Below are 24,561 nucleotides of genomic sequence, written 5' to 3'. Positions count from 1 at the left end.
AGTTATTCAAAGTTGTTAAATCGAGGGAGGATTGTGAAAAATTACAAGAGGAACTTAGGAGACTGGGAGTCCAAATGGCAGATGACGTTTAATGTGAGCAAATGCAAAGTGATGCATGTGGGAAAGAGGAACCCGAATTATAGCTACGTCATGCAAGGTTCCACGTTAGAAGTCACAGACCATGAAAGGGATCTAGGTGTCATCGTTTATGATACGTTGAAACCTTCTGCTCAGTGTGCTGTTGCGGCTAAGAAAGCAAATAGAATGTTAGGTATTATTAGGAATGGAAAACAAAAATGAGGATGTTATAATGCCTTTGTATCGCTCCATGGTGCGACCGCACCTCGAATATTATGTTCAATTCTGGTCGCTGCATCTCAAAAAAGATATAGTGGAATTAGAAAAGGTACAGAGAAGGGCGACAAAAATTATAAAGGGGATGGGATGACTTCCCTATGAGGAAAGGCTGAAGCGGTGTAATCCGTTGGGTTGGTCGTGAGCCCTTGGGCCCTGGCCGAGGCCAGCAGGGCGCCGACCCAGGCCAAGGGGAGACCGACCCATCACCGCACACCCCAGCTACACAATACCCCTTAAGCTACCCCTCCCCACAGTCCCTCAGGAAGAAGGAAAATAGGCATACAGGCGGGCCTAGCGGCCGAACCGGAACCCACGCACACAGAGCCACTCGTGCGAGCCTCACGGCTGAACTGGAACCCAATCACACACAGGGAGGGGTGAAAGATCCCAGAGGGGCCCAAGATGCCAGACACGTGCTGAACACCAGCAGTAGGACAGAGGGGGAAACAAAGGACCAGAGCGGGACACGCCCACCCAGGGGACTAGTGCAGGACAGGGGAACTAACACAGCAACCCCCCCCCCCCCCCCACCACCACCAGGGTAGGAGCCCCAGGCAGAAGCCAGAGGAACCAGACACAAAAGGAAGGCAGAAAGCCTTTGCCTCAAACTCACTGTAGACAGAGGCACACAGAACACAAAGGGTTAAGCTTGTAGAGCCAGCAGAGAGAGAGTGCCATAAATCAAAAAACAATCAGAGAGAACGCTTCCCCTCCCGAGAGGGAGCGGGCCCATCCAACAAACACACTGGCAGAGGCAGGAATACAATACACACAGTACACAAAGGGTTAAACTCACTGAGCCAGCAGGCCCGGACACTGGGAAGAGAAATCCTTAAAACAAACAAACAAAGGAGAATGCTCTCACTCAGCCCAGAGGGGAGGCTGAGCAATGCCCAGCCCCCACTAAACAAACGAGCAGCTGACCCTGATTACAGAGCTACGCACACACACACAGCAGCAGCTAACCCAGAGGGAAGGAAAAGAATACTCTAATACAACACAGATCCCTGTCAGAACCTAGAGCACGTTCTGAGAGAAAACTATCAGGCTTTCCTGTTACCACCAAGTAAGTAACGCAAAAGCAGAGAAACTCTTCAGCTGCAGGCTAAAGTACTATCCCCTGATGTCAGCACAACCCCTGGCAGCCAATCAGAAGAGACGTCCCCCCCCCCCCCCTCAGCCAAACCGGCAGAATCATAACAAGCGGCTAGGGCTCTTCAGCTTGGAGAAAAGGCAGCTGAGGGGAGATATGATAGAGGTCTATAAAATAACGAGTGGAGTGGAACAGGTAGATGTGAAGTGTCTGTTTACGCTTTCCAAAAATACTAGGAGGCATGCAATGGAGCTACAAAGTAGTAGTAAATTTAAAACTGGAGAAAATTTTTCTTCACTCAACGTGTCATTAAACTCTGGAATTTGTTGCCAGAGAATGTGGTAAAGGTGGTTAGCTTAGCGGAGTTTAAAAAAAGGTTTGGACAGCTTCCTAAAGGAAAAGTCCATAGATCATTATTAAATGGACTTGGGGAAAATCCACTATTTCTAGGATAAGCAGTATAAAATGTTTTGTACTGTTTTGGGATCTTGCCAGGTGTTTGTGACCTGGATTGGCCACTGTTGGAAACAGGATGCTGGGCTTGATGAATCTTTGGTCTTTCCCAGTATGGCAATACTTAAGTACTTATGTAGCATTTTTGTCGCCCTTCTCTGTACCTATTCTAATTCCACTATATCTTTTTTGAGATGCGGTGACCAGGATTAAACACAATATTCGAGATGCGGTCGCACCATGGAGCAATACAAAGGCATTATAACGTCCTCATTTTTGTTTTCCATTCCTTTCCTAATAATACCTAACATTCTATTTGCTTTCTTAGCTGCAGCCACACACTGAGCAGAGGGTTTCAAGATATCATCGACGACGATACCTAGATCCCTTTCCCGGTTGGTGACTTCTAATGTGGAACCTTGCATTACATAACTATAATTCGGGTTCCTCTTTCCCACATGTGTCACTTTGTACTTGTTTACATTAAACATCATCTGTCATTTAGATGCCTATGAGAAGAGACTAGAGACCTTGATGCTACATTTTTATTAGCATATCCGTGCAAATGGACGATTAAACTTGAAGGGACTAAATATGTCTTTTTTCCCAGAGTAATTAAGGCTCTTTCTGGATACGAAAGTCTTCTGTTGCAGACTGCAGATGCTACTTCAAGCATGCTCTAGCCATGATTAAGCTGCATACTTGTTGCTTGAAGGCCCAAAGAGGCCACTTGAAAGTCTTGTTTCAGCAAGCCTTCTAGCTTCCTATCCTGTAAGTCATTTAGGGCAATACCACCTTCCAATGGTGGTCTTCTTAGTCACCACCGTAACAAGGGAGTCCACCCTGGGAAGCTGCAATTTCTCCTCCGGACCCAATGGGTAAAGGCAAGCCATGGCTCTTCCCACTCTCAGCCCCACATCCGGCGAGACCCAATCTACTGTAATCAGGTCTTCAATGTCTGGATGCATCAGAAAGGCCTTAGAAGGACCACCAAGTCCACTCATGATCGACAAAGATGGAACTCCTGATGTTAACGCAGAAGGATCCTCAAAGGAAATCACCGCCAATGCCTCCGAAATAAGAATACCAAGCTCCTCTTTATGAAACAACCTCAGTATTTTCAGGTCATTCCCCTCCTCTATCTGCTCCTTAAATGTTGGCTCCTCTGAATAGACAAAGGCTGCATTAGATAAGGAAGAAGAACCAGAGATATACCTCTAGGAGTGGACAGATAAGGCTAAATGAGATCTCTTATGAACTGGAGGAGTAGTGAGGTAAGAACCTGAAGCACCTTGCAGCAACTCTGACTGTCCCTGCTTCAGTAAATAGGCCTGGTGTAAGAGCAATATAAACTCCAGAGAAAACAAAGATCCCAATGCAGCTGAATACTCTGTCAGACCCTGAGGTTCTAAAATGGTAGCTGTGCATGTGATCAAACAGAGACTGTTCCTCACTGCCAGTCAGCCCCAAGAAAATAGAGCCCAATCCTGCTCTCTCCTACATCAAACTGCGAACTGGCCCTACCGGAGAGCCTGAAGTCCCCGGCACATTTGGATGCTGCAACAAATCTAAAGTCAAGCTGCCGCCGACTGTTTCCCCAATGTCCCGTGGGATTTCTGAATTGAATGCACTGCAACGCCCAGACACCAGCCGGTGGGTACCACAGTGGAAAAAACGCATAACTGCTTCCATAGAAGTCGCCATTCACCCTGACTGGCACAAGCACAGCACAACACTGTCCCAAGCATTGCGACAGGATCCCTCCCCTGCACCAAGTAGAACTGCACCCGTCCAAGCGGTTCTGAATCAAACTTTTGTCGGAGTTACCACTGTCAGCTGTTCCCCCAAGCTCACAGTCTCCACAAGTCTTACCCCAGATGAAAAAAGAATCAGGACTGATACTCTGTCCCATGCTCTCCAGTAAGCGTCTTTTCTTCTCCTTTTTTTTTTTTTTTAAGGTGGTTGTGCTGGAAAGGACAGCTCCACAGGAAACAGGGAGAGGTGAAGGCAAGGAAGAAGTAAATTCATGGGGCACCAGAGACAGGGATCTGAAGACCTCCAGATATGACTCAGTAGACTCAAGCCACCTGAAAAAGCTTAAATGAGGACCAGTTGACCAACTGGACCAGGAGCACATTACTCAGAACCAGAGACCGAAAAGTGTGTCCATCCACCTGCTGGAGATAGAAAATACTAAGGAGCTGGACAGGATGCCATGTTTTCAGTTATCTATCTCCACCTGCTGGTTGATGGAGACAACTATCCCACAGGTTCTGGAATACAGGGAAGCTACATAACGGAATAGCAGTTGCTCCTGCCAAACATCACTGCATCTTCAGAGTTGGGAGATCCTTTTGTAGATGGCATATTGTTGGGCATACATCCACTGGCACTGAACACCCTCAAGACTGCACTCATCTACCTGCTGCTCCTCCTAACATGCGTGCCACTGGCCACTCGTACTGAGACTAGAGAAGCAGCTGCTTGAGGCCAATGCACTGTCTGTGCCACCATGCCATCCTGTATTCTCCAGACGTCGACCTACCAAACACATGGCTGGCCAGCTCTCTCCGTCTATTCAGTTGTGCAATGCCCTACAGGCTCTGGTGTTTTCTGACTGCCTACAAGCTGTTTATTTTTAACGTTTATACAAAAAAAAAAAGAAAAAACAGCCCAAGCCATTCTACCTTTGGTCCATTCCCAATTAGGGAGAAGGACAGAAGATTACTGCAGCCCATATTTTCCAATCACTGACAGGAAGGAGGGGAGGAGTAAGTAAGGGACCCAATACCATCAAGTTTTGCACCCCAGGCTCTATGACTTGACCCCAGCTTAATCCATTTGCTTTTTTATTTTTCTTTCAAGTAAATACATTCAGGATGAGTCCTTCCCTCTTCGTGGATGGTTTTGGCCTGGAGTCCATTTAAAATTGTCCTACAGTGCTACCACCTGCTAGAGAATGAGATGTATTAGCTAGCTGTCAACTGCACAGGACCCTATACAGGGTGATGTCATCAAACCAGTAGTTTTCATTCTCCTTCTACTGACAGAAGAGCATAAACCCAGTCTGGAGAGATGAAAGGAATGCCACATATGCATGAAAATGACTTCATTAGATTATTCCCTGTAATATCAGTAACATACATAGTGACTCTTGACATTAACACCAACACAAACTATGAATCAAAAAGTGATAAAATCTGTAAAATTTCTTAGTTATGAGCGGGGTCAAGATAAAAAAAAAAAAAGCAAATGAAAAATTACCTGATCGAACTTCTCTTCCATCAGTTCTCTGCAGCTGCGACTCTCCACCAGAGTGGACTTGGCTGGGACTGGTGAGGCACCATAAGATAGAATCCCTTGCTGATTACTGTAACCCAGAAGACCCAGCAAAGCATTGGAGGGCTGAGGCTGCACCGATTGAAAACTGGTGAAAGGGGTAATGTGTCGAGGTTTTGTTCCAAAACCCATCAGATCCTTGCAGTGTTTGTCATGTACCAGCTGCTGTTGGGTGATCTCATCCATCTCCTCTCTGAGGCGCTACATACAAAATCCAAAAACAGCTATGAAAGACCACCACTTCCATATCACACAAAAGGATCCCACATCACAGCCAAAAGCAGCTAACTAGAAACTTTTATAACTGTAATGGTGTGCAAAGGTGAAGGTAGACATCATAGTGCAAGGGAGGGACAGAATTGACCATCATGTCACAGTGGAAGCACAAGAGTGGGACACAGAATGTTACAGCAACTCCATAAACAAGGAAAGCATGATGTTACAACAGTGGTATGGGGAGACAGCACAATGTCATAATGGCACAGAAGGAGGACACACTATGCCAGTGTAGTAGCTCAGAAGATGTAGCAGCATGAAGAGAAGGAGCAGATGACTTGCAACACTTCAGTGGGGGTATGGGAGATTCAGGGAACAGAATATTACCTCTCCTTCCATACTGCTGATCCTCACTAGCTCATTGATGATGAGCAAGGCACCATGGATGCGGTCATCACGGTTCATGCCCTTCTCCCTGGAAAAGGTCTCATCAAAACCCCTCTCAGCCTCTTCATATGTTTGCTGCAGGTAAAATACATAAGAGTTGCCGTACTAGAACACACCAAAGGTCCATCGAGCCCTATATCCTGTTTCCAATAATAGCCAATTCAGGTCACAAGTACCCGGCAGGATCCCAAAAAGAGTAAAATAAATTTCTTGCTGCTTATCATAGGAATAAGCAATGGATTTTCTCAAATCCACTTTATGGCTTATGGACTTTGCTTTTAGGAACTTATCCAAACTTTTTAAAAATCCTACTATGCTAACAGCTTTTACCACACTCTCTAGCAATGAATTCCAGAGCTGAATTACAAAACTGTGTGATGAAATATTTTCTCTGATTTATTCTAAACGTGCTATCAAAAATAAAAATGGCTTACATGAGTAAAGACACTAGCAAAAAAGAGCAAGGTGAAGAGAACAGAAAGAATTTTGTATACAGTGGGAGTAGGAGAGCTGGGCCTAGGTGTCGGCTTAACTATTGACTGTGTAAGAAGCCAGGTGGATGATGCAAGGTTTAAAACAGCCTAGTAATGGAGGCCATCACTGTGGCAGATTTGGGGTTAGATTCAGAGGCTAGTTGTAGGAAACGGGGCTGAAAACTCAGGTAAATGACGTGCGCTGGAAGGCGTTAATGTTGGGTTGCATGTGAAAATTTACACACAAACTATCCAAAGTGGATAAATCCCAACTGAGCAGACCAGAAGGGCCATTTTGGTCTTTATCTGTCATCGGTTACTATAAGACTTCAGTTTATAAAGCAGGAATGTACTAAGCCTCAGTTTCATACACCCTTCAAAGTAACCATGATACTGCTAGCTTTTAATATGAAAATACCACTATACCAGGACTTTTTAGGCAGTATGTATCCAGCAATGAAACACTGGGCCCCTTAATATCTAGCTCATTGGAACACACAGCAGATCACACTGAGCTTGCAATGGAATTGGGCAGTGAATGAGTGACTATGAGCGAAGCGATTCTTACTCTGTACCACTGAGGCTTCTGCATTTCCTTTGGCTCCCGCTGAGTGGTGAGGATCAAACATGCTCTAAGGGCTGCCACAGCACCTTCACGGATTGCCTGCTTGGAATCCCACACGGCATAGAATATGTTATCAAAGAAGGGCTGCACCTGCTGGAAGAAGAAGGTGGGAGCGCTGACTGCCAGCTCTCGCAGCACCAGTACCTGTCAGGGGAAAGACACAGAAACTTACAATAAGTACACACATCCAGGAGTTGTGTCCTCCTCCTAATCATCTATCAAACTACTCCAGTTCCAAGCCACACACAATCCTGCCCAGTGGCCAACAACTACATGCTCATTCCTTTCTCTGACAACATACTCCTAGTATTATCTAAAACATTTTCATTTCCATAATTTAATCGAAAATGAGCATTAGTGTTGTATATGTGCAAGAAACAGAGTATGCTGGTCACTTACAGCAGCATGCCGTCGACCTTCATTTCTGTCTGGGCCCAACCATTCCAATGCACGTTTCACCTCAAACTCCACATATTCAGCAGTGAAAGTATCGCCAGCCATGGCCAGGCGCCCCATAGCCTTGGATGCCATTTCCATGACAACAGTGTCACTGGAAGGTAACAGGTTCCTTAAGTAGTTGGCAAACCTGCCAATGCGGGTTGCATTGCCTCCTTCCACACCGATCAAGCACACTGTGGAAAAACAGATTGAAAGTTAAACCTCATTATAGCACATCATCACTTCTACCATCTCTGTTCACAATAGTGCCTCTACACTCACTAGTCTTGCTCTATCTAAACCTATTTCCTTGGCACACTATAATCCTATAGTGGCTCCCGTTCTCCCCTTCTCTCTGGTACAGCTTGCCTGTAATGTGGACTCTCTGTGGACAGAAGGATGCATTACAGGTAAGCAATATCGCTTCTCTGTGGACAAGCAGGGAGAGGCACACAACTGGGCAATTACAAAAGTGAGGATTACCTAAAATATCCAAAAAGGGAATTAAAAAAAACTGGGTGGAGGCATTAACAATAATGAATAATTAAGTAAGAAGGCTTGTAAGCTGGTCTTCCCAAAAACACTGTCCAAATTTGATAATTTATTTTTTATTTATTTATGTTGATTTATATACCGTGTCTTATTGCAACTGCAAAACAGAACGGTTTACATATATATAAAAAAATTAATGTATACAAATAAACAAACATAGGAATTCCATTCATGACAGGAAAGCACAGCAACCAAGATAAACTACATAATAAATCAATACAAATTAAAATTCTAATATACAGTTAAGCTACCCCATTTTTCTTTTTATTTTGACCTTATCTCATTATGCTAAGTTCTGTTCTACGTAGCTTATAAAGAGAAAGGTTTTCAAAAGTTTTCGATAATGGAGATAAGATTTCTCTAATCTGATCTCCTTTGGAAGGCTATTCCAAAGGGAGGGTGACAAATAGAAAAAAGCCGATCTCCGTGTAGATTCCCACCTAGCCTTAGTAAGAGGGGGAATAACTAACCTGTTATCTGTTAGGGATCTGAGAGTTCGCATAGCGGTGTAGGGAATTGTTAAATTTGACAAGTAGCTAGGATTTAATGTGTAAAAGGCTTTGTGTGTCAGAACAAGAGCCTTAAACTTTATTCTTGCTTCGACCGGGAGCCAGTGCAGATGATGCAATAACGGTGTTACTCTATCATCCCTCCGGGCCCTACAGTAACCAAACAGTAATGCATGGTGAACACATGAACACATGCCCTGAAAAAGACAGGTAAAAATCAAGGTAAGGTATACACAAAAAAGTGGCACAGTGGGAGGTGGGGCTGGTGGTTGGGAGGCGGGGATAGTGCTGGGCAGACTTATACGGTCTGTGCCAGAGCCGATGGTGGGAGGCGGGGATAGTGCTGGGCAGACTTGTACGGTCTGTGCCCTGAAAAAGACAGGTACAAATCAAGGTAAGGTATACACAAAAAAGTGGCACACTTCTTCGGCAGACTGGATGGACCGTGCAGGTCTTTTTCTGCCGTCATCTACTATGTTACATGAAGAGATGACCAAGTGTTGGCTTTGCATATTTCGTGATGGGTACCAATCAGAGATTGGCTATGGATCACAGATTCACCTGGAGACAATGGACGCTGATACAACTCAGAGACGGGATTCCTGCTTTGCTGCAACACAAGTCATTATAATTTGATGCCCATTACAAACTTGTACATGTAGTTGTTACTGGAACTCTTGTTTAGATTGAAGGAGATGAGCCATGTATACTTTCTGTTTGGTTGAGTAGCTTTGAGATAGTATATCAAAAAGTATTAGCAGTTCAACAAATCTGAGGATTTCTTTGCCAGATAGGAGTAAAGTTTTGGAAAGAATACAGTATTGCTTGACAGAGAGGGAAATAAAGTACCACTTTAGGTAAAAGCACAGGCAGGTTCTCAATACTTCCCTGTTTGGACAGAATTGGGTATACGGAGGAATATGAACAATACCCTAAAGTCATCTAATGGGTGTACTGGCTTTTAAGATGGCCTTACATGCAAGGTATTTGAGAAATGTCTTCCCTGGCTTCAACAAGGCAAATGAGGACGTTACGGTCCAATGGTGGTACCTGGATGAGTAGTCTGGTGTGACATAGCCCTTACATAAAGCACGAGTCTAGGAGATGCACCGCTACTTCTCTGCACTGAATCTGGTGATAAGCAGCTATGGCTGATAAATGTAGACAGATGGAAGAAGTCTGTAGTCCCTTTTTAGAAAGGTGCAAGAGGTAGTCTGGGATTTTAGAAATCAGGTAGTCCAGTGGATCTAGAGAATCTGTGACAAACCAAGTGGTGAAATACGTCCATTTCAAATGATATGGCTTCTTTGTGGACTGTTTTCTGGATGCAAACAAGACATCTAATATGTCCCAGGAAACAGGAAAATTTGACATCATTTATCTTTCAATATCTATACCATCAGGAACAGGGATTTCAGGTCAGAATGAAGCACGTGGCCACTGTTGTATCAGCAATATAGTTGGATGCAGACACGGATTGGATGGTGCTACAATAGACTCGTATGTCATGGAATCCAGTCTTCAGAAGGCCAAAAAGGAGCTTTGAGAATAATGTGGGCCTAGTCTAGCAAGATTTTCTGAACAACTCTTGAAATGAGAGCAATCAGGGAAATATGTAGAAAAGACCTGGTTCCCAGAAAATTAGAAAGGCATCACAGACTGATGAAAAACTTACACTTCTGGTTGTGCTGTGATGTTAATGGATCATCAGTTGGCGATTTCCATTCACTGAAAACTTTCTGCAGAATGGAATATGTATAAGGGACCATTCATGAGGGTCTAGCTGTGGCTTAGATTGTCCACTAATTGATTGCGATCCTCTGGAAGGTAGGCCACTTGCAAAGTTGCCCCCCATGAAATGTGCAAAGTTCCAAATCCTGAGACAGGAAGCCAAAACCCCCTTGTTTGTTGGTGCAGAACATTTATACCAAAAACCAAGCTGCAATCAGAATGTTTTCTCCAAGCATTGTTGAAACATTTGAAGATTATAAAAAAAAAATTCCTCACAGGAAAGAAGAGCACCTTTGATGAGACTTACTAAGACAAATTGGGGGTAGCACAAAGCATGAGCCATTGAATTCAGTGAAGGAGCTTGCTCTCTTGTGGTCCCCTCCACCCCTGTTGTGGCATCATCAGGGCACGCTGGGAAGTATTTAAGAGCTTTACTGCCTGAAGGAATGTGCCCAGAGTCGGCCTGACCATTAGCAAAGGCTAGATGATGGCCTAGGGCAGCGCTTACTGAAGGCAAAAGACCAACTGCAGTTAAAGCAAACCAATAGATGCTGAGAGCCACACAAAACTTAAAAGAACCATCAATGCATATTTTTTACCTGCAGGAAGGGTGGGTAATTTTCAAATAGTCCATTTACCTTGGTAAATGACTTTTGGAAACTGCCCACACAACAACAAAGTTTAATATTTAAAAATAAGATGTCTTAGAGGGGACCAGATTAGGGAGCTGAAAATTAAATTTTTTTTTTTGGGGGGGGGGGGGGGGGGCGGGGATAAGACTGGGGGTTTGCCTAGGGCGCTCAATACTCAAGCACCAGCTCTGGATGTGCCCAAAGAAGAGTGCCCCTTTGGTGCCTCTTTGGTATCCAAGATGGCCAGGGACCTTGCCAACAATGGAAAAAAAGAAGAAAGCACAGACAACATAGGTGGTTCAGTGTAGTCCTGTAGACAGACATGCAATATCAGCCCCATAGGAGTAAAGCAGTTAGGTACTGTGATTGTGGCTGTTACTCTGTCAATCCCTGGAGCTTCCTTGAGCTCTGAGGTGAGGAATCCCCTTCCCTTCCCCAAATCAACAAGAGGGCTCTGAGAGTGCAGGTTCATTTCTACTCTTGTCTCAATGGGCAAGTCCTCTTGATATGATTTGATTTAATACACTGCTACATATTTAAAAAATGTGTTCTAGCGGTTTACAATAACAAAAATCAATTAACAATTACACTAACATACAATAAGTTTTACCCCAGATGAGACAAAATCAGGACTGATACTCTGTCCCAAACTCTCTAGTAAACCTCTTTCCTTATTCTCTCTCTCATATATTTTTTAATAAAGGTTGTTGTGCTGGAAAGGACAGCTCCACAGGAAACAGAGGACAGGTGAAGAGACGGAAGAAGTAAATTTGCAGGTAGAGACAGAGATCTGAAGACCTCCAGATACGACTCTGCAGATTCAAGCCACCCGCAAAGCGGAGCAAACCACTCGGAACCAGAGGCTGAAAAGTGTGTCCATCCACCTGTTAGAGCTAGAAAATACTAAGCAGCTGGATTGGATGCCAAAAGAGATGGCTCGGCTCAGATTTTAGTTCTCTATCTCCACCTGCTGGTTGATGGACACAACTGTCCCACAGTTTCTAGAATAGCAGGAAGCTACGTAATGGAAGCCCCTTATAAAATTACCCCCAATATATCTTGACTATATAACTTTATGAGTCACAGAAAAAGTGGGAGAGCGACCAAGGAAGCCAGAGACTGGAGGATGTGGGAACAATGAATAATTTTATTAAGAAATTTGGAGACTCGACACAACGTTGTGTTTCGGCCGTCAGGCCTGCATCAGGAGTCTTTGTGACAAGATATTGTCAAAGAATATCAATGATAGTTGTTCAAACGTAACGTTATAGTCTTTAAAAAGACTTTGTTAGAAATCAAGTGACCGTCAGGTACACAGCTAGCGCTGTCCGCGATGTGTCGAGTCTCCAAATTTCTTAATAAAATTATTCATTGTTCCCACATCCTCCAGTCTCTGGCTTCCTTGGTCGCTCTCCCACTTTTTCTGTGACTCTGTTTTTTATCGTGGGGTGTTTGAGTTCTCCGCTTTTTTGGCGGATTTTCTCCCTCCTATATAACTTTATGAAACATTTTTGTTGGTGGTGTAAATCACTTTGGGTCTTGTTTGAGTGATATAATAAATACATTCTATTCAATACTGCTCAGTAGAGCTCATGTGGTACAGATATTAGCAAAGAAAGTTTGGTTGCCTAGCATGTAGGAGTCTGGGATTTTTCCACCCCTGAACTTGTATTTGGTTGCTTCCAGAAAATGCATATCTTTCCATCTAGCATGATGCAGCAATGGGAAAGCACAGCGAAATCTCCAGTATCTGAGACTGCTATACAGATACATACCAATAGCAAGAATGCCACCTTTCCTCTCACTCACGTCAGAGCTGGAAACTAGCTCAAAGATATGGTGATTCAACTCATCATAGAACTGGGTGGCTTCTTCCTGGCTCACCTGAAAGAAGAGACAAAGCACCAAAGAAATCATGGAAAAGGCAAGCAGTAAATCCTCTTATAAAACAACACATCATGTTCCAGCACAGAGGTGATAAACTCTAGAAAAAGGTACAGAGCTTAGCAGGGCATGAGCTTTCAGAACATTCATGGTTTATGCTTTATTTGTACTTGCTATACAGCCTTTAGCCAGACACATCAAAGCAGTTTACAAAATTTAGGTAAACTGAACAGGAACACATTCCGTAACAAAGATATAACAAGGGAACTCCAATTATCAGACATTTCTCTAAGTACTGGAGCAATCCCACTAACAAGGCATTACAGTAATCCAACCATAATGTAACAAAAGCATGGATCACTGTCCTTTGATCCTGTTCTGTGAGAAGTGATTGTAACGATCAAAACTGACACAAGGCAAAAAAAGCAGTATTTTACAACTAAGGAAATGTGAAACTCAAATCACAGCTGATAATCATTATTTATTTTATTTCCACAGTTTATATATATTATGCTAAATACTAGGCTGTTTACAATCAACATACAAAATTAAAAACTCACATAAAAAAGAGAAAATACATTTTACAACAAAACAATATCATATAATAAAACGTTCAGCAAGAAATGCCTACTCTCAATGATTCTTAATCCAGTTCACATCTTCAGTTAAAATGCTTGTTTGAACAATGACGACTTTTAAAGTTTTTGAAGCTGTACATAGTTCTTCAGACTACACAATCTCTCAGGAGTACATTCCACAAATAAGCCCCTTCAACATAAAATATCTTGGTTCTGTAATCATATAAAACGGACATGTCTAAAAGAGGGAGTATCCAGTAAAAGCTTATTTGCTGTTCACAATGAGGACAATAAATTCTTAAAGTCACCAATGCAATGGGAACATCGTTATTCAAGGATTTATAAACAAGTGTCAAATCTTAAATTGTATACACCATTTTACTGGCAACCAGTGTAACTTCTGTAAAACTGGAGTAATATGATCAAATCAAGACATACTGGTCAATAATCTAGCCATTGAATTCTGTGCTAATTGTAGCAATTTCAACAGATGCAGGCAGACTCAATAACTGTGAATTACAGTAGTCAAATAAAGGAATTTTAAAGTCATCCTCTGATAACAGCTCTTTGAATTTTCTGTTTTGAGGATGCTAACATCTTTTTCACCAAGGTACTGAGATGAGTTTTGAATTAAAGTACTGAATCTAAAATAATTTCAAGATATTTGATTTTGTGCGCTATGGGAATAATTGTGTCTGCCATCTTACACTCAGAAAGATTGTATCAGAATAATCTGATAAGAATAGAATTCAAGTTTTGACATATTCAATTTCAGTCTATTGGCCATCATCCAACTTACAATGGATAAGAGACACAATGTTAGGAAATCCAGAGCATCTCTTATGGACCCTATAATAAGGAAGAAAAACTGTATATCATCTGCATATACCCTATATGAAACTCCTAACCCACTAATGTGCTCATTTTCAAAGCACTTAGACTTACAAAGTTACATAGAAACCTATGGAACTTTGGAAGGCTAAGTGCTTTGAAAATATGCTTCTAGGTCAACTAACTAAATCGGAGAAACTAGCAGGGAAGGAACAAGGGTTGGTCTCGGGGCCTGTCAGTAATCTAGATAGCCATAGATTATGAGGGGTTCACTACCAAAAAATTTACAAACATGAAGAAACCTGATCAAAAGACAGACTTGTAAAACAGAAATGTCAGAGGCAAGTAGGTCGGTATAATGGAGAAGAATGTTGCCAATAATGCCTAACATTTGGATAATGGTAGCTTGAGGACCAAGGAATATGTTAAAAAGAAGTGGGAAGCGCATTGACCGCTGGGGATCCCCACATCAAGCTATATGTTGAGGAAAGTGAATGCTGAAGAGAAACGTGAAATGAGCAATTCATGAGATATGAAGAGAACCATTTAAGAACTACATTAGATAAACTGATAGATCTCAATTGGACTACTAAAAATCGGTGATCATCAAATCAAAGGTGGCTGTAGGTCCAAGAGACATCGCCAAGGCAGTCTTTCCTTAGCCAAATGTTTTATGGAAATCAATCAAAACAGCAGTAAACACCGTTTCCATACTATGACCGGTTTAGAAGTCCAAACAGAATGGATGTGATACCAGAGAGCTGCCAGAATACAAACAATTTCAGTAATTTTGATAAGTACACCAGGTTGGAGACAGGACCATAGTTAACGCAATTTGAAACATCCAGTCCAGAATTTTTTTTCTTTAGAAGTGGATGTACCATGGTTAGCTTTACGCAAAGTAACAGTGGACTTATAGATTACTATTCAATTAATAGTTAATCAGGGGAAAATACTTCAGACGTCGCAAGATATTTAACGTGTGCTGATCAAAATAAATATCTTTTTTGTGACAATTCAATCATAGGTAAAAAAAAAAACAAATTTTGAATTCATGCTTAACTTTAAATAAATATGTGCATATCCATTTGTTTTTCTTTTCCAAATATATATTTCATACATTCATAGAGGGTAAAATGGTGTGGCACTTTTCTCAAGAGAAGAACCCCTACAGACGCCTGTTTCACCAAATGCTTCTTCAGAGGATCTTCTACCATGAACACTTATAGTCCGCAATCCCATACACTTCACTCTCCTGGTGAAAGGTGATAAGACTCAGAAGTAACCTAAGGAAATACTTCTTCAAGGAAAGGGTGGTGAATTTATGGAACGGCTTCCTAGTGAAGGTGGTGGAGACAAAAATTGTATCTGAATTCAAGAAAGCTTGGGACAAGTACATATGATCTCTAAGAGAGAAGAAGGGATAGTAAATAGCATGTATGAGCAGACTGCATAGGCCACATGGAGAGGCATTTTCGATAGCGCGTCTAAGTTGAATTTTGGACATTTTGCGCTAAATGTACCAAACCTGAATAGGAAATATATTCATTTTCGAAAAAAGAAAAACGTCCTTTTTTTTTTTTTTTTTGAAAATACCATTTTGAAGAAGGTTTTGTGCTTTGTGTGTTTATCTTTTTAGGCCATTTTCGACAAAAAACAAAAACACACACACAAGTTAAAAATGCATAAAATCAAGTCATTGAAATGTAGGAGTCAGCTTTTTTTGCAGCCCTCCCAAACCCACTACCCCCAACTGTATACCATTACAATAGACCTTATGGGTGAAGAGGGCACCTATATGTGGGTACAGTGGTATCTGGTGAGTTTTGGAGGGCTCATACTTTCCACCAAAAGTGTAACAGGTAGGAGGAGATATGGACCTGGGTTCACCTACCTACAGTGCACTGCACCCACCACTACTCCAGGGACCTACCTGCAAGCTGCTCTAATGGACCGGACTATAACATCTGAGGCTGTCATAGAGGCTGGTAAGTACTATTTTTATTCACATTTTTTGGGAGGGGGGAGGGTCAGTGACCACTGGGGGAATAAGGGGGTGGGTCATCCCTGAATCCTTCCAGTGGTCATCTAGTCGTTTAGGGCACCCTTTTGTGTCTTATTCATTAGAAAAACAGGTCTAAACCAAGACGTTGAAGTTTTCACCCTAGATGTCTTCATTTTGTTCCATTATGGCTGTAAAATGCCCAAGTGTTAGGCAGGCCCTAATCCTGCCTTCAACCCCCCCCCCCCCCCCCCGACATGCCCCCTTGTGAATGCACTGCAGATGACATGCATAGATAGACATCTGCAAAACAGGTTTTGCAAATACAGATTTGGACGTTTTCAGAAGAAATCCATCCAAATGGTGCTTTATGACACTTTTTGGATGTTTTTCTCTTTCAGAATTCAGCTCCTTGGTGTTCTTTATCTGCCTTCATATTTCTCTGTTTCTATGTAATAAAACGAAACAGACCTAGCTCTAGAGTTTTTATCCAAGCTGAAGAGAAAGGGTCCAAAGCACAAACTGTGATATTTGCAGAGGCCACACGTTTCTTGTAAGGCAACTGTAACATAATTAAAAGTAGTCCACGAAGGGACTAAGGGATCCTCAGTACTGGCCACCGAGAGCTCCTCAGTAATTGTAAGAGATCTCTCAGGTGATATCACAGATAAAGCTGAAGAACAACTTGGTACAACCAAAGAGTGCAGAACAGAAATTTCTGTTATTAAAAATAAATAAACAAACAAACAAACAAGATCTTCTGCTGAGGGAGCATGAGATATATCCTCTAAATGTTTACCCATAATCAAGCCATTGAGTATAGAATAGTTTCTTAGGATAAACTGAGGCCAAATGTATAATATAACTATAGTAGGATAGCTTTACTGATTTCACTGCCAGGTGATATCCAAGACTGTGATTCATGCAAAATATGAGTGTCATGAAGGACCACTGTCCTCCTCCACAGACGCTCTGCTTTTCTAGCTTGTGCTTTAAAAGGGCATAAGCCTTTACGATACCACGTCTACTCGAATGAATTTTTATTGGTTGCTCTGGAGCAATGTTATCAAGAGCTCCAGCAAGTGAAGCATTCCAAACAGAAATCATATCATCCAACTGTAAAGTTCCAAAATCATCAGAAAAAAAAACTCTAAAGGCAATATAGAGTGGATGAATTGATGTAGTGAGCACCAACTCAAACAAAACCAGAAAACAGTCGGTCGAAGAGATATGTAGCACAAATAAATATAATACTGTCCAAACAAGATCTACATGTGAGTTGAAAAAGGAACATGTTTGCTCATCCTAGATGAAACAGTGCAGGTAATGATACCTTATACACTAGCTTTTAAGAAAAATAATTCACTTTATATTTTCAAAGCACTTAGCCTTCCAAATTTCCATAGAAACCTATGGAACTTTGGAAGGCTAAGTGCTTTGAAAATGTGCCCCCTGGTCAGACAAGGAGAGGGGGAATTCAATTTCATGCTCAATATCTCTCCTACATGGGACTGTGACACAAATCAGCAAACTTGAAAGGGAAAGAAAGAGAATGATTGTACTTAAATGCATGTAAGATTGGCACTCTCATGTGTCCCAAACCAGAAAATAGAGACATGCCCTGTTTACTTTTTCTACTAATTTGTGACTCGCTTCTCCTCCTCTCTCTCTCTCCTGTATATTACCACATAACCACCGCCTCCCGCCTCCTGTACGGTACCAGTATCCCTACCAGTATCAACACCCCCTATCCTACCCCCCTGTACAGTAGCACCACCCTTTCCCTATCACTCCCCCACCCCATATACTACCCTCCCCAATCCAGCGTTGCCAGGGCTGTGGGTTTGTCGCCCAATTGTGCTTCTTTCCACGAGTCACTGCGGCTTTTTCACACCGTGTGCGGATTGAGGGATTTTGGGCAGCTTTTTAAAGCCCCGCCGGCGGTTTTTTCGCCCGCCGCGGGTTGGCTGGTGGTTTTCCCACAGCCGCGGCCAGTAGAAGCCCCACAGAGGTGGGTTTAATGACATCATTTATATGCAAATTGATTCATTAATATTTACTAATGCCATTCATATGCAAATTGACTCGTTAACATTTATTAATGATGCCATTCACATGCAGATTGACTTTGTGCGGTTTTGGGCTGGCTTTGGGCGTGACAAATGTTTTCCAACACTGCCCCAATCCCTGTACAATGCTGTGTATATTATTTGTGCCTATGGAGCTGTAGATGCTATTTGTGATTTGTTTTTGTGCATGTTTTGTTGTTGTTGTGTCTTATATTGTACTCTACCTTGATGATACTCGTCAAAAGGCATATCATCAAATTTGCAATTAAACTTAATCCACCAGTGGTCATCCAGGTTCCCTACCTCCCGGAGTTCAGTGGTCACATAGTGCTGCAGGTCCCTGGCTGCTTTGGCGCGCGTCTCTTCGTTGCGGCTCCTCAGTCCGCTGGCGAATTGTTGGAGCATCGTCATTATGCTCGACATGATCGCACGCACCAGCTCCAAAAATTGCAGACAAAACCGCCCGCCCGCACGCGACCAGACCCAAACCTAGGCCTGGCCTGCTGCCACAGAGAAAGGCACATCATCGACCAACGAACAGCTGCATATCGTGACAAGCGTCAACCACAACCAATGACAAACGAGAATTACGGCATCCAGCCCTCCTTTCTTAGCATCTTTGATGACTCGGAAAATTGACTGATAAGAGAGCAAATTTCGGTTACCGACAATCAGACAGCCTATAGAAATCAGTGTTTTTTTGCTCAAACTAAGGTCGGGAAAACAGTGGCTCTGGTCCGGATGTTAATTCTGTTCACGAATACGCAGGATGTGCTTGTAGATGTTCTGAGGCAGGACTTCCGGTAGTGGTGCGCAGTGCTAAAAGGCGTCCTCTAGACTCTTTCTGGAGGAGGGAGTATGTTTCTCTATTGTGTGACTCTGTCGTAATTGAGCTAGGCCTGTCTCCCAAGGGAAGAACAGGGGGGGTGAGTGACAAATACACTGGCAATGTTTTTCATCACTGCTGTGCCTGGATCAGCTCTTGGGAGCTGCTGGCCAGAGACATGTGAAAACAAGTCGGACTACAGCAAGAAGGATTTCTCAATATATATAATCTCCGTGGACTACAGCCACAGACAAGCGATTTCCGCACGGGCACCTTTCGTTGTTGCACACGGAAGATGGTGGGCGCCAGGGAGATACGTCAGAAAGAGCGGACAACTGTTCTGGAACGGGTTTGGCCCTAGTTACTGATGCTATAAGGGATAGAAGTTCATGACCTGCTCTTTCCTCACTAATCTTTTCTGCATTAAAATCTATCCAGATTGTAAACAGGGAGTTAAAAGAACGCTGTGATGTGAAAGCTGGAGTGTGTCCGTCGCGGAGGTGATGAAAGTTTCTAATCCACTATACACACCTTTCAGGCTTCAGCACTACCTTATCGTACTCCGAAGGAGGCAAACACAATTTGGTAATGCACAGGAAACTGCTGAGAACTGTACCATTATTGATCTGTGCAAGGCTGTATGGAGAAATTAGGAAGCCACTGTCTTTCAAAATTCTTCTGGTGATGAAATAAACTTGATACTACTGATATTGCAGGTTGCTTCTCGTATGCATTTTGTGGTGGTACCTAGGACTCAAGAAAATCATGAAGTCTGAAGATTACATGAACAAAGTTAACACTACTGCTGAGAACTTCCCTGAAGTAGGACTGATAGACAATGAAATGAAAGCCAGTCAGTTCATCAATGGGCTAGATCAGCAGATTACTGAGGCAGACCCGCCATCCAACAGCTGGAGGCAAAAGTGTGCTGCTTATGTATTTGCACTTCGCCCCTGGAGCTTCAGTACCTCCTTGACCCCTGTAGCTTTGGGCAGTGCCTTAGCTTACCGATCTGATGGTACCTTGGACTTCCTGTTGCTTCTGGTCTGTGCTGTGGCAGTGCTGTCTGTGCATGGAGCTGGGAACTTGGTGAATACTTACTATGACTTTTCCAAAGGGATTGATCACAAAAAGAGTGATGACCGGACACTGGTAGACCAAATCCTGAAGCCTCAGGATGTGGTGTGGTTTGGAGTCTTTTTATACACATTGGGCTGTATCTGTGCAGCTTGCCTTTATTGTCTCTCAACATTAAAGCTGGAGCATTTAGCTCTTATCTATTTTGGGGGGCTTTCCAGTTCTTTCTTGTATACTGGAGGTAAGAGAACAACGATTCTGCAGTCAGTAGAGCTAGTCAGTAGCATGTCATAATAGTGCTGAGATGGTATAAGAGAGCACCCCATTGGTATAGTACTTGCCATTTATTAGCTACTCTTATTTAGAGACAGTGTTATATATATTTTCACTTTTTGATGTCATGCTTATTTTTCCTCTTCCTTGTTTTGTTACAGGGATTGGATTTAAATACGTAGCCCTTGGGGATCTGGTGATTCTCATTACATTTGGTCCTCTGGCTGTGATGTTTGCACATGCTGTCCAGGTTGGATATCTCTCCACCTTACCATTGCTTTATGCAATTCCACTTGCTCTTAGCACTGAGGCAATTCTACACAGCAATAACACACGGGACATGGAGTCTGACAAGCAAGCAGGAATTATCACTCTGGCGATTCTTATTGGGCCAACACTCTCCTACGTTTTGTATAACTCGCTGCTCTTCCTGCCATACCTGATATTCTGTGTCCTGGCCACACGATACACAATTAGCATGGCACTACCTCTGCTCACCATTCCCATGGCCTTCTCATTGGAGAGAGAATTCAGGAAGCAACATTATAGTAAAATTCCAAAACAGACTGCCAAACTGAATCTTTTCCTGGGACTCTTTTATGTGTTTGGCATTCTTCTGACACCAGCTGGCATGCTTCCCAAACTAAAAGCTGCCAGTGCACAATAGGCCAGGCTCTCTGTAAGGATTAATGTTCATTCATTTTTGTGTTAATCAGGATTTTAGGGAGGATGAACAGATGAATGGTGTGCTACTAGTGACAAAAGGCAAAATAGCCAAAGGATCATCTTGAGCTAAGTTTTGTACTCATATTTATGGAGTGCTTATAGTTTGGGGTTTAAATATTAAAATTTTGCTATGCACTATGTCTGTTTCTTTTTCAGTTCTTGGCATGAGGCAGGTGGACCAGTCCTACCTGTATGCAGGAATTCCATTTCCCAAGATCTGAAATTTGGCTTAGAAGTAGATTTCAGTGGAGATGAAGCACCAATTTACATTTAGTTATTATAAAGTGGAGGGGTACATGGGGAGAATAAATCTTAAAATTATTTTTGCATTAATTGTAATGGGAATATGAGCAGCCATTTCCACTCCCAGCCACAGTTTGTTCTGTCATTAGGAGGTAAGGCTAAATCTAGAGCTGAAACATTCTGGCAATTCTGTTACCTGACAGATCTGACAAAGAACTAGGTGCTATGTTACACCGGATATAAAGCCGTTATGATCACATTGGGGGGGGGGGGGGTGCTTGCAAACATACAAATACACAGAACAGGATTATGTGGTAATTTAGATACTTAGTATTTCCCTTTTGTATGCTCTAGCAGAAAAGGGGCTTCAGCTGCAAGCTTATGAATTGCGAATGTTGATCATCAAATGTTGGTCTGCTCTCCCCTTGAAATGAGTTTGCAAGGGAGGGCAGACCGAATTGCTGAGTTGCAGGCAGTGGGAAGTTAGAGATTTCCCATTTTCTTAAGTACAACTTTCCCTTTGGGCTGTCGTAGTAGTCTGTCTATCTGTGCTATATAGAAGCAAGCTATAATGTGAAATGGCTACAGCTGCAGGCTATGATAAGTGAATAGCAGCAAGACGATGGCTGGTAATGGCCACAAGTGGGAGTAGTATTTGAGAATGTTTGAACATTCTGAGGAATGTGTTCTCCATTTCAGAGTGAGGTCATTCAAGGTCTGCACAGAGCTGTAAATTGTCATGGTAGATTTGCAGGGACATGCACTTATAATGATTTCAGGCTTTTCAGGGCATACTGTTGTATAAATGACTGCAGGGTGGACCTTTTGAAATAGTTTTAACTTTCTTGTTTAAAAAGGGCTTAATTTGAAACACCAGTGGAAGGGAGGATTTTCAAGTGGAAAATGTTTACAGTTCAGACCCAGTCTAGTCTTATTCATCTAGTGGTTCTCTGACATGCCTAAGAACATTTTTTTTTCAGAAATTAGAATCTTTGGTTTACCTTCTTTAGCTAGAACTACTTAGTATGTATTTTAGATAAGTAAAATGCAGAGTTGTTGTTTTTTTTCAGTGTTTATTCTGCCAAATTTGATGCAGAAATTTATATATATCATTTTTAAGCTGTTTTGAAATTTCTTCAAGTAATTTAATAATTTGTTAATAAGAGTTGCTTTCCTCATCTTTCTACTGCTTTTCCTGTGGATGGTATAGGTAGGCACCACTCTGATCTTTGCAATCACTTACTTTATCCATATTGCAAGGAATAGCTGGTGTACTTGTGCTTTAGATATGTTGGAAGTTGTACCCTACATAGAAAAAAAGACTCTTGTAGTGATGGCTTACATCTATCTGTGAGAAAAAAAAAATGAATCTAAGATGAGAGTCGCTAATCATATATTGACCAGTGTTTAAACTAGGGGACGGGAGTAGCAGATAAATGCCAGTTGATTTAGGTTGTCATCCCCAACAAGTGACTGAAGATGATAGAGTAAAACGTAAACGTGATGTCTCATAAGGCTGCTCTTGAGCACTGGAGGAGGGGAGGTATAATGTTGGATGGAGTATGAGCAAAGTAAGAAATGACGACCAGTGGTTAACGTATCTGGGTTTAAGAATGGTTTGGACAAGTTCCTGGAGGAAAAGTCCATAGTCTGCTATTGAGACAGACCTGGTTAAGCCACTGCTTGCCCTGGGATTGGTAGCATGAAATCTTGCTCCTATTTGGGTTTCTATACTAAGGTAAAAGGGAAAAACAAATGCCTGTGCCAGAGCCCCCATATTCTATAATTATGCATGTAACTCAGAAACCATGTTCCCAATTTACCCCAAAACACTTATGACCTGTTTCTGTATGTAAAATGTAGGCATTTAAGTTCTAATTAATTCTTATTAGAGCCAATAATTGCTTGGTAAAAAGCCAATTATTGGTACTAATTGGCTTGTTATGTAATTGCATGTGCCCAAATTTGCATGTGCAATTTTTATAGAATTCAGGGGTAATTGGTATCTCAGGATCATGCCCAAATTTGAACAACCTTTATAGAATCCCCTCGCATATATAGACAGATTCAATTAGCTCTGTTGAGACTTTACACAGTAAATATTCTCTGCCTTCTTCCCAATTTTTTCAATATTTACAACTCTGTTCTTATCTTACATGCAAAAGAATTGTTTAGAATTGTTCTTCGCCTGAGAGATTCAGGGTACGCTCAAAGGCATTATATCTTAAGTATGCTTCCAGATATTTTAATGTGTTAGTTTCATTCTCGTATTCATGCCATATTAACTTACAAATTATACTACTCTAACATAGTCTATTGTGGTTCTTCTCAATTGAGCCTACAGAGACTTCAAATCCTTCAGAATACAACCATTTGGCTATTATATGGAGCCGGTAGATACGATCATGTTTCTACACTGTTGTTTCAATATCATTGGTTACCTATAAAATTTAGAGTACAGTTTAAACTTTTTTGAGTTTTACTTTTTGAGCTGTTTGTACAGGTACTCAATTCTTAGGGTCAATCAACATTCCTTACTCTCCTCCCCAGCTCCTGCGCTTGTTAAATTACAACAGATTGGTGCTTCCTGGTCCAAGATATGCTGAATTTGAATCTACTAGGCATAGTGCATTTTATTTTTTGGCACCTGCTACTTGGAACAGCCTGCCTTCGTATATTTGGATTAAACTATTGTCACAAAACGTCTAACCACCAGCCTGGGGTTACCCCGCAACCACTTGGAAGGTCTATCCCCAGCACAGCTCAGGTCCGCCTGCACCTGCCGCTTGTGCTCTACACTAGCACCCTCCTCCCACTGACTGGATCACAACCGCCTCTGGGCGAGTCTCCCGCTCTCAGATTATCCCCAGTGATTTCTAGGTTATTAGAGGCCACAGTCCCAATGGTCCCAACAGTTCCCAAAATGCACTCACAGACCCAGCACACACACCACTAGGATTCTTTATCAGTCCAGACAAAGAGGCAGTAGACTGAAAGAAATGTTTGTTTGAAAAATTGAACAATGAACAAAAAATGTGCAATGAACAAATAACAGGTAGATGAAATATGGATCAATTACAACACTAACTAAACATTTGTTTACTTTCTAAAAAGTACCTGGGAAGATCAAAACGTATAACTGTTTGTTTACAGAGCCTCGGCAAAGAGATCCTGCTGTCTTTTCCTC

General features: G+C 42.2%; 2 protein-coding genes across 2 annotated transcripts in view; one reads left to right on the top strand and one right to left on the bottom strand.

The window, feature by feature from the left end:
• The window catches only part of MTOR (mechanistic target of rapamycin kinase), a 181,479-nt gene extending 162,537 nt beyond the window's left edge, over positions 1–18,942 (bottom strand). The window contains 6 exon segments of the mRNA XM_030185556.1: positions 5,168–5,443; positions 5,846–5,980; positions 6,947–7,147; positions 7,403–7,635; positions 12,641–12,749; positions 18,533–18,942. Coding sequence (XP_030041416.1) covers positions 5,168–5,443; positions 5,846–5,980; positions 6,947–7,147; positions 7,403–7,635; positions 12,641–12,749; positions 18,533–18,652 — 1,074 coding nt within the window. The 5' untranslated portion in view covers positions 18,653–18,942.
• Positions 18,943–19,089: 147 nt separating this feature from the next.
• UBIAD1 (UbiA prenyltransferase domain containing 1) lies at positions 19,090–23,279 on the top strand. The gene is made up of 2 exons (XM_030185557.1): positions 19,090–20,373; positions 20,567–23,279. Exons 1-2 carry the CDS (start codon positions 19,821–19,823, stop codon positions 21,070–21,072), a joined length of 1,059 nt encoding a protein of 352 aa, XP_030041417.1. The 5' UTR covers positions 19,090–19,820; the 3' UTR covers positions 21,073–23,279.
• The last annotated feature ends 1,282 nt before the right edge of the window (positions 23,280–24,561 follow it).

The sequence above is a fragment of the Microcaecilia unicolor genome, chromosome 13 (assembly GCF_901765095.1).
Source record: "Microcaecilia unicolor chromosome 13, aMicUni1.1, whole genome shotgun sequence".
In the NCBI taxonomy this organism is placed as follows: Eukaryota; Metazoa; Chordata; class Amphibia; order Gymnophiona; family Siphonopidae; genus Microcaecilia; species Microcaecilia unicolor.
Note: the sequence above shows the minus strand (reverse complement) of the source record. Positions and strands in the feature narration are given on the sequence as shown.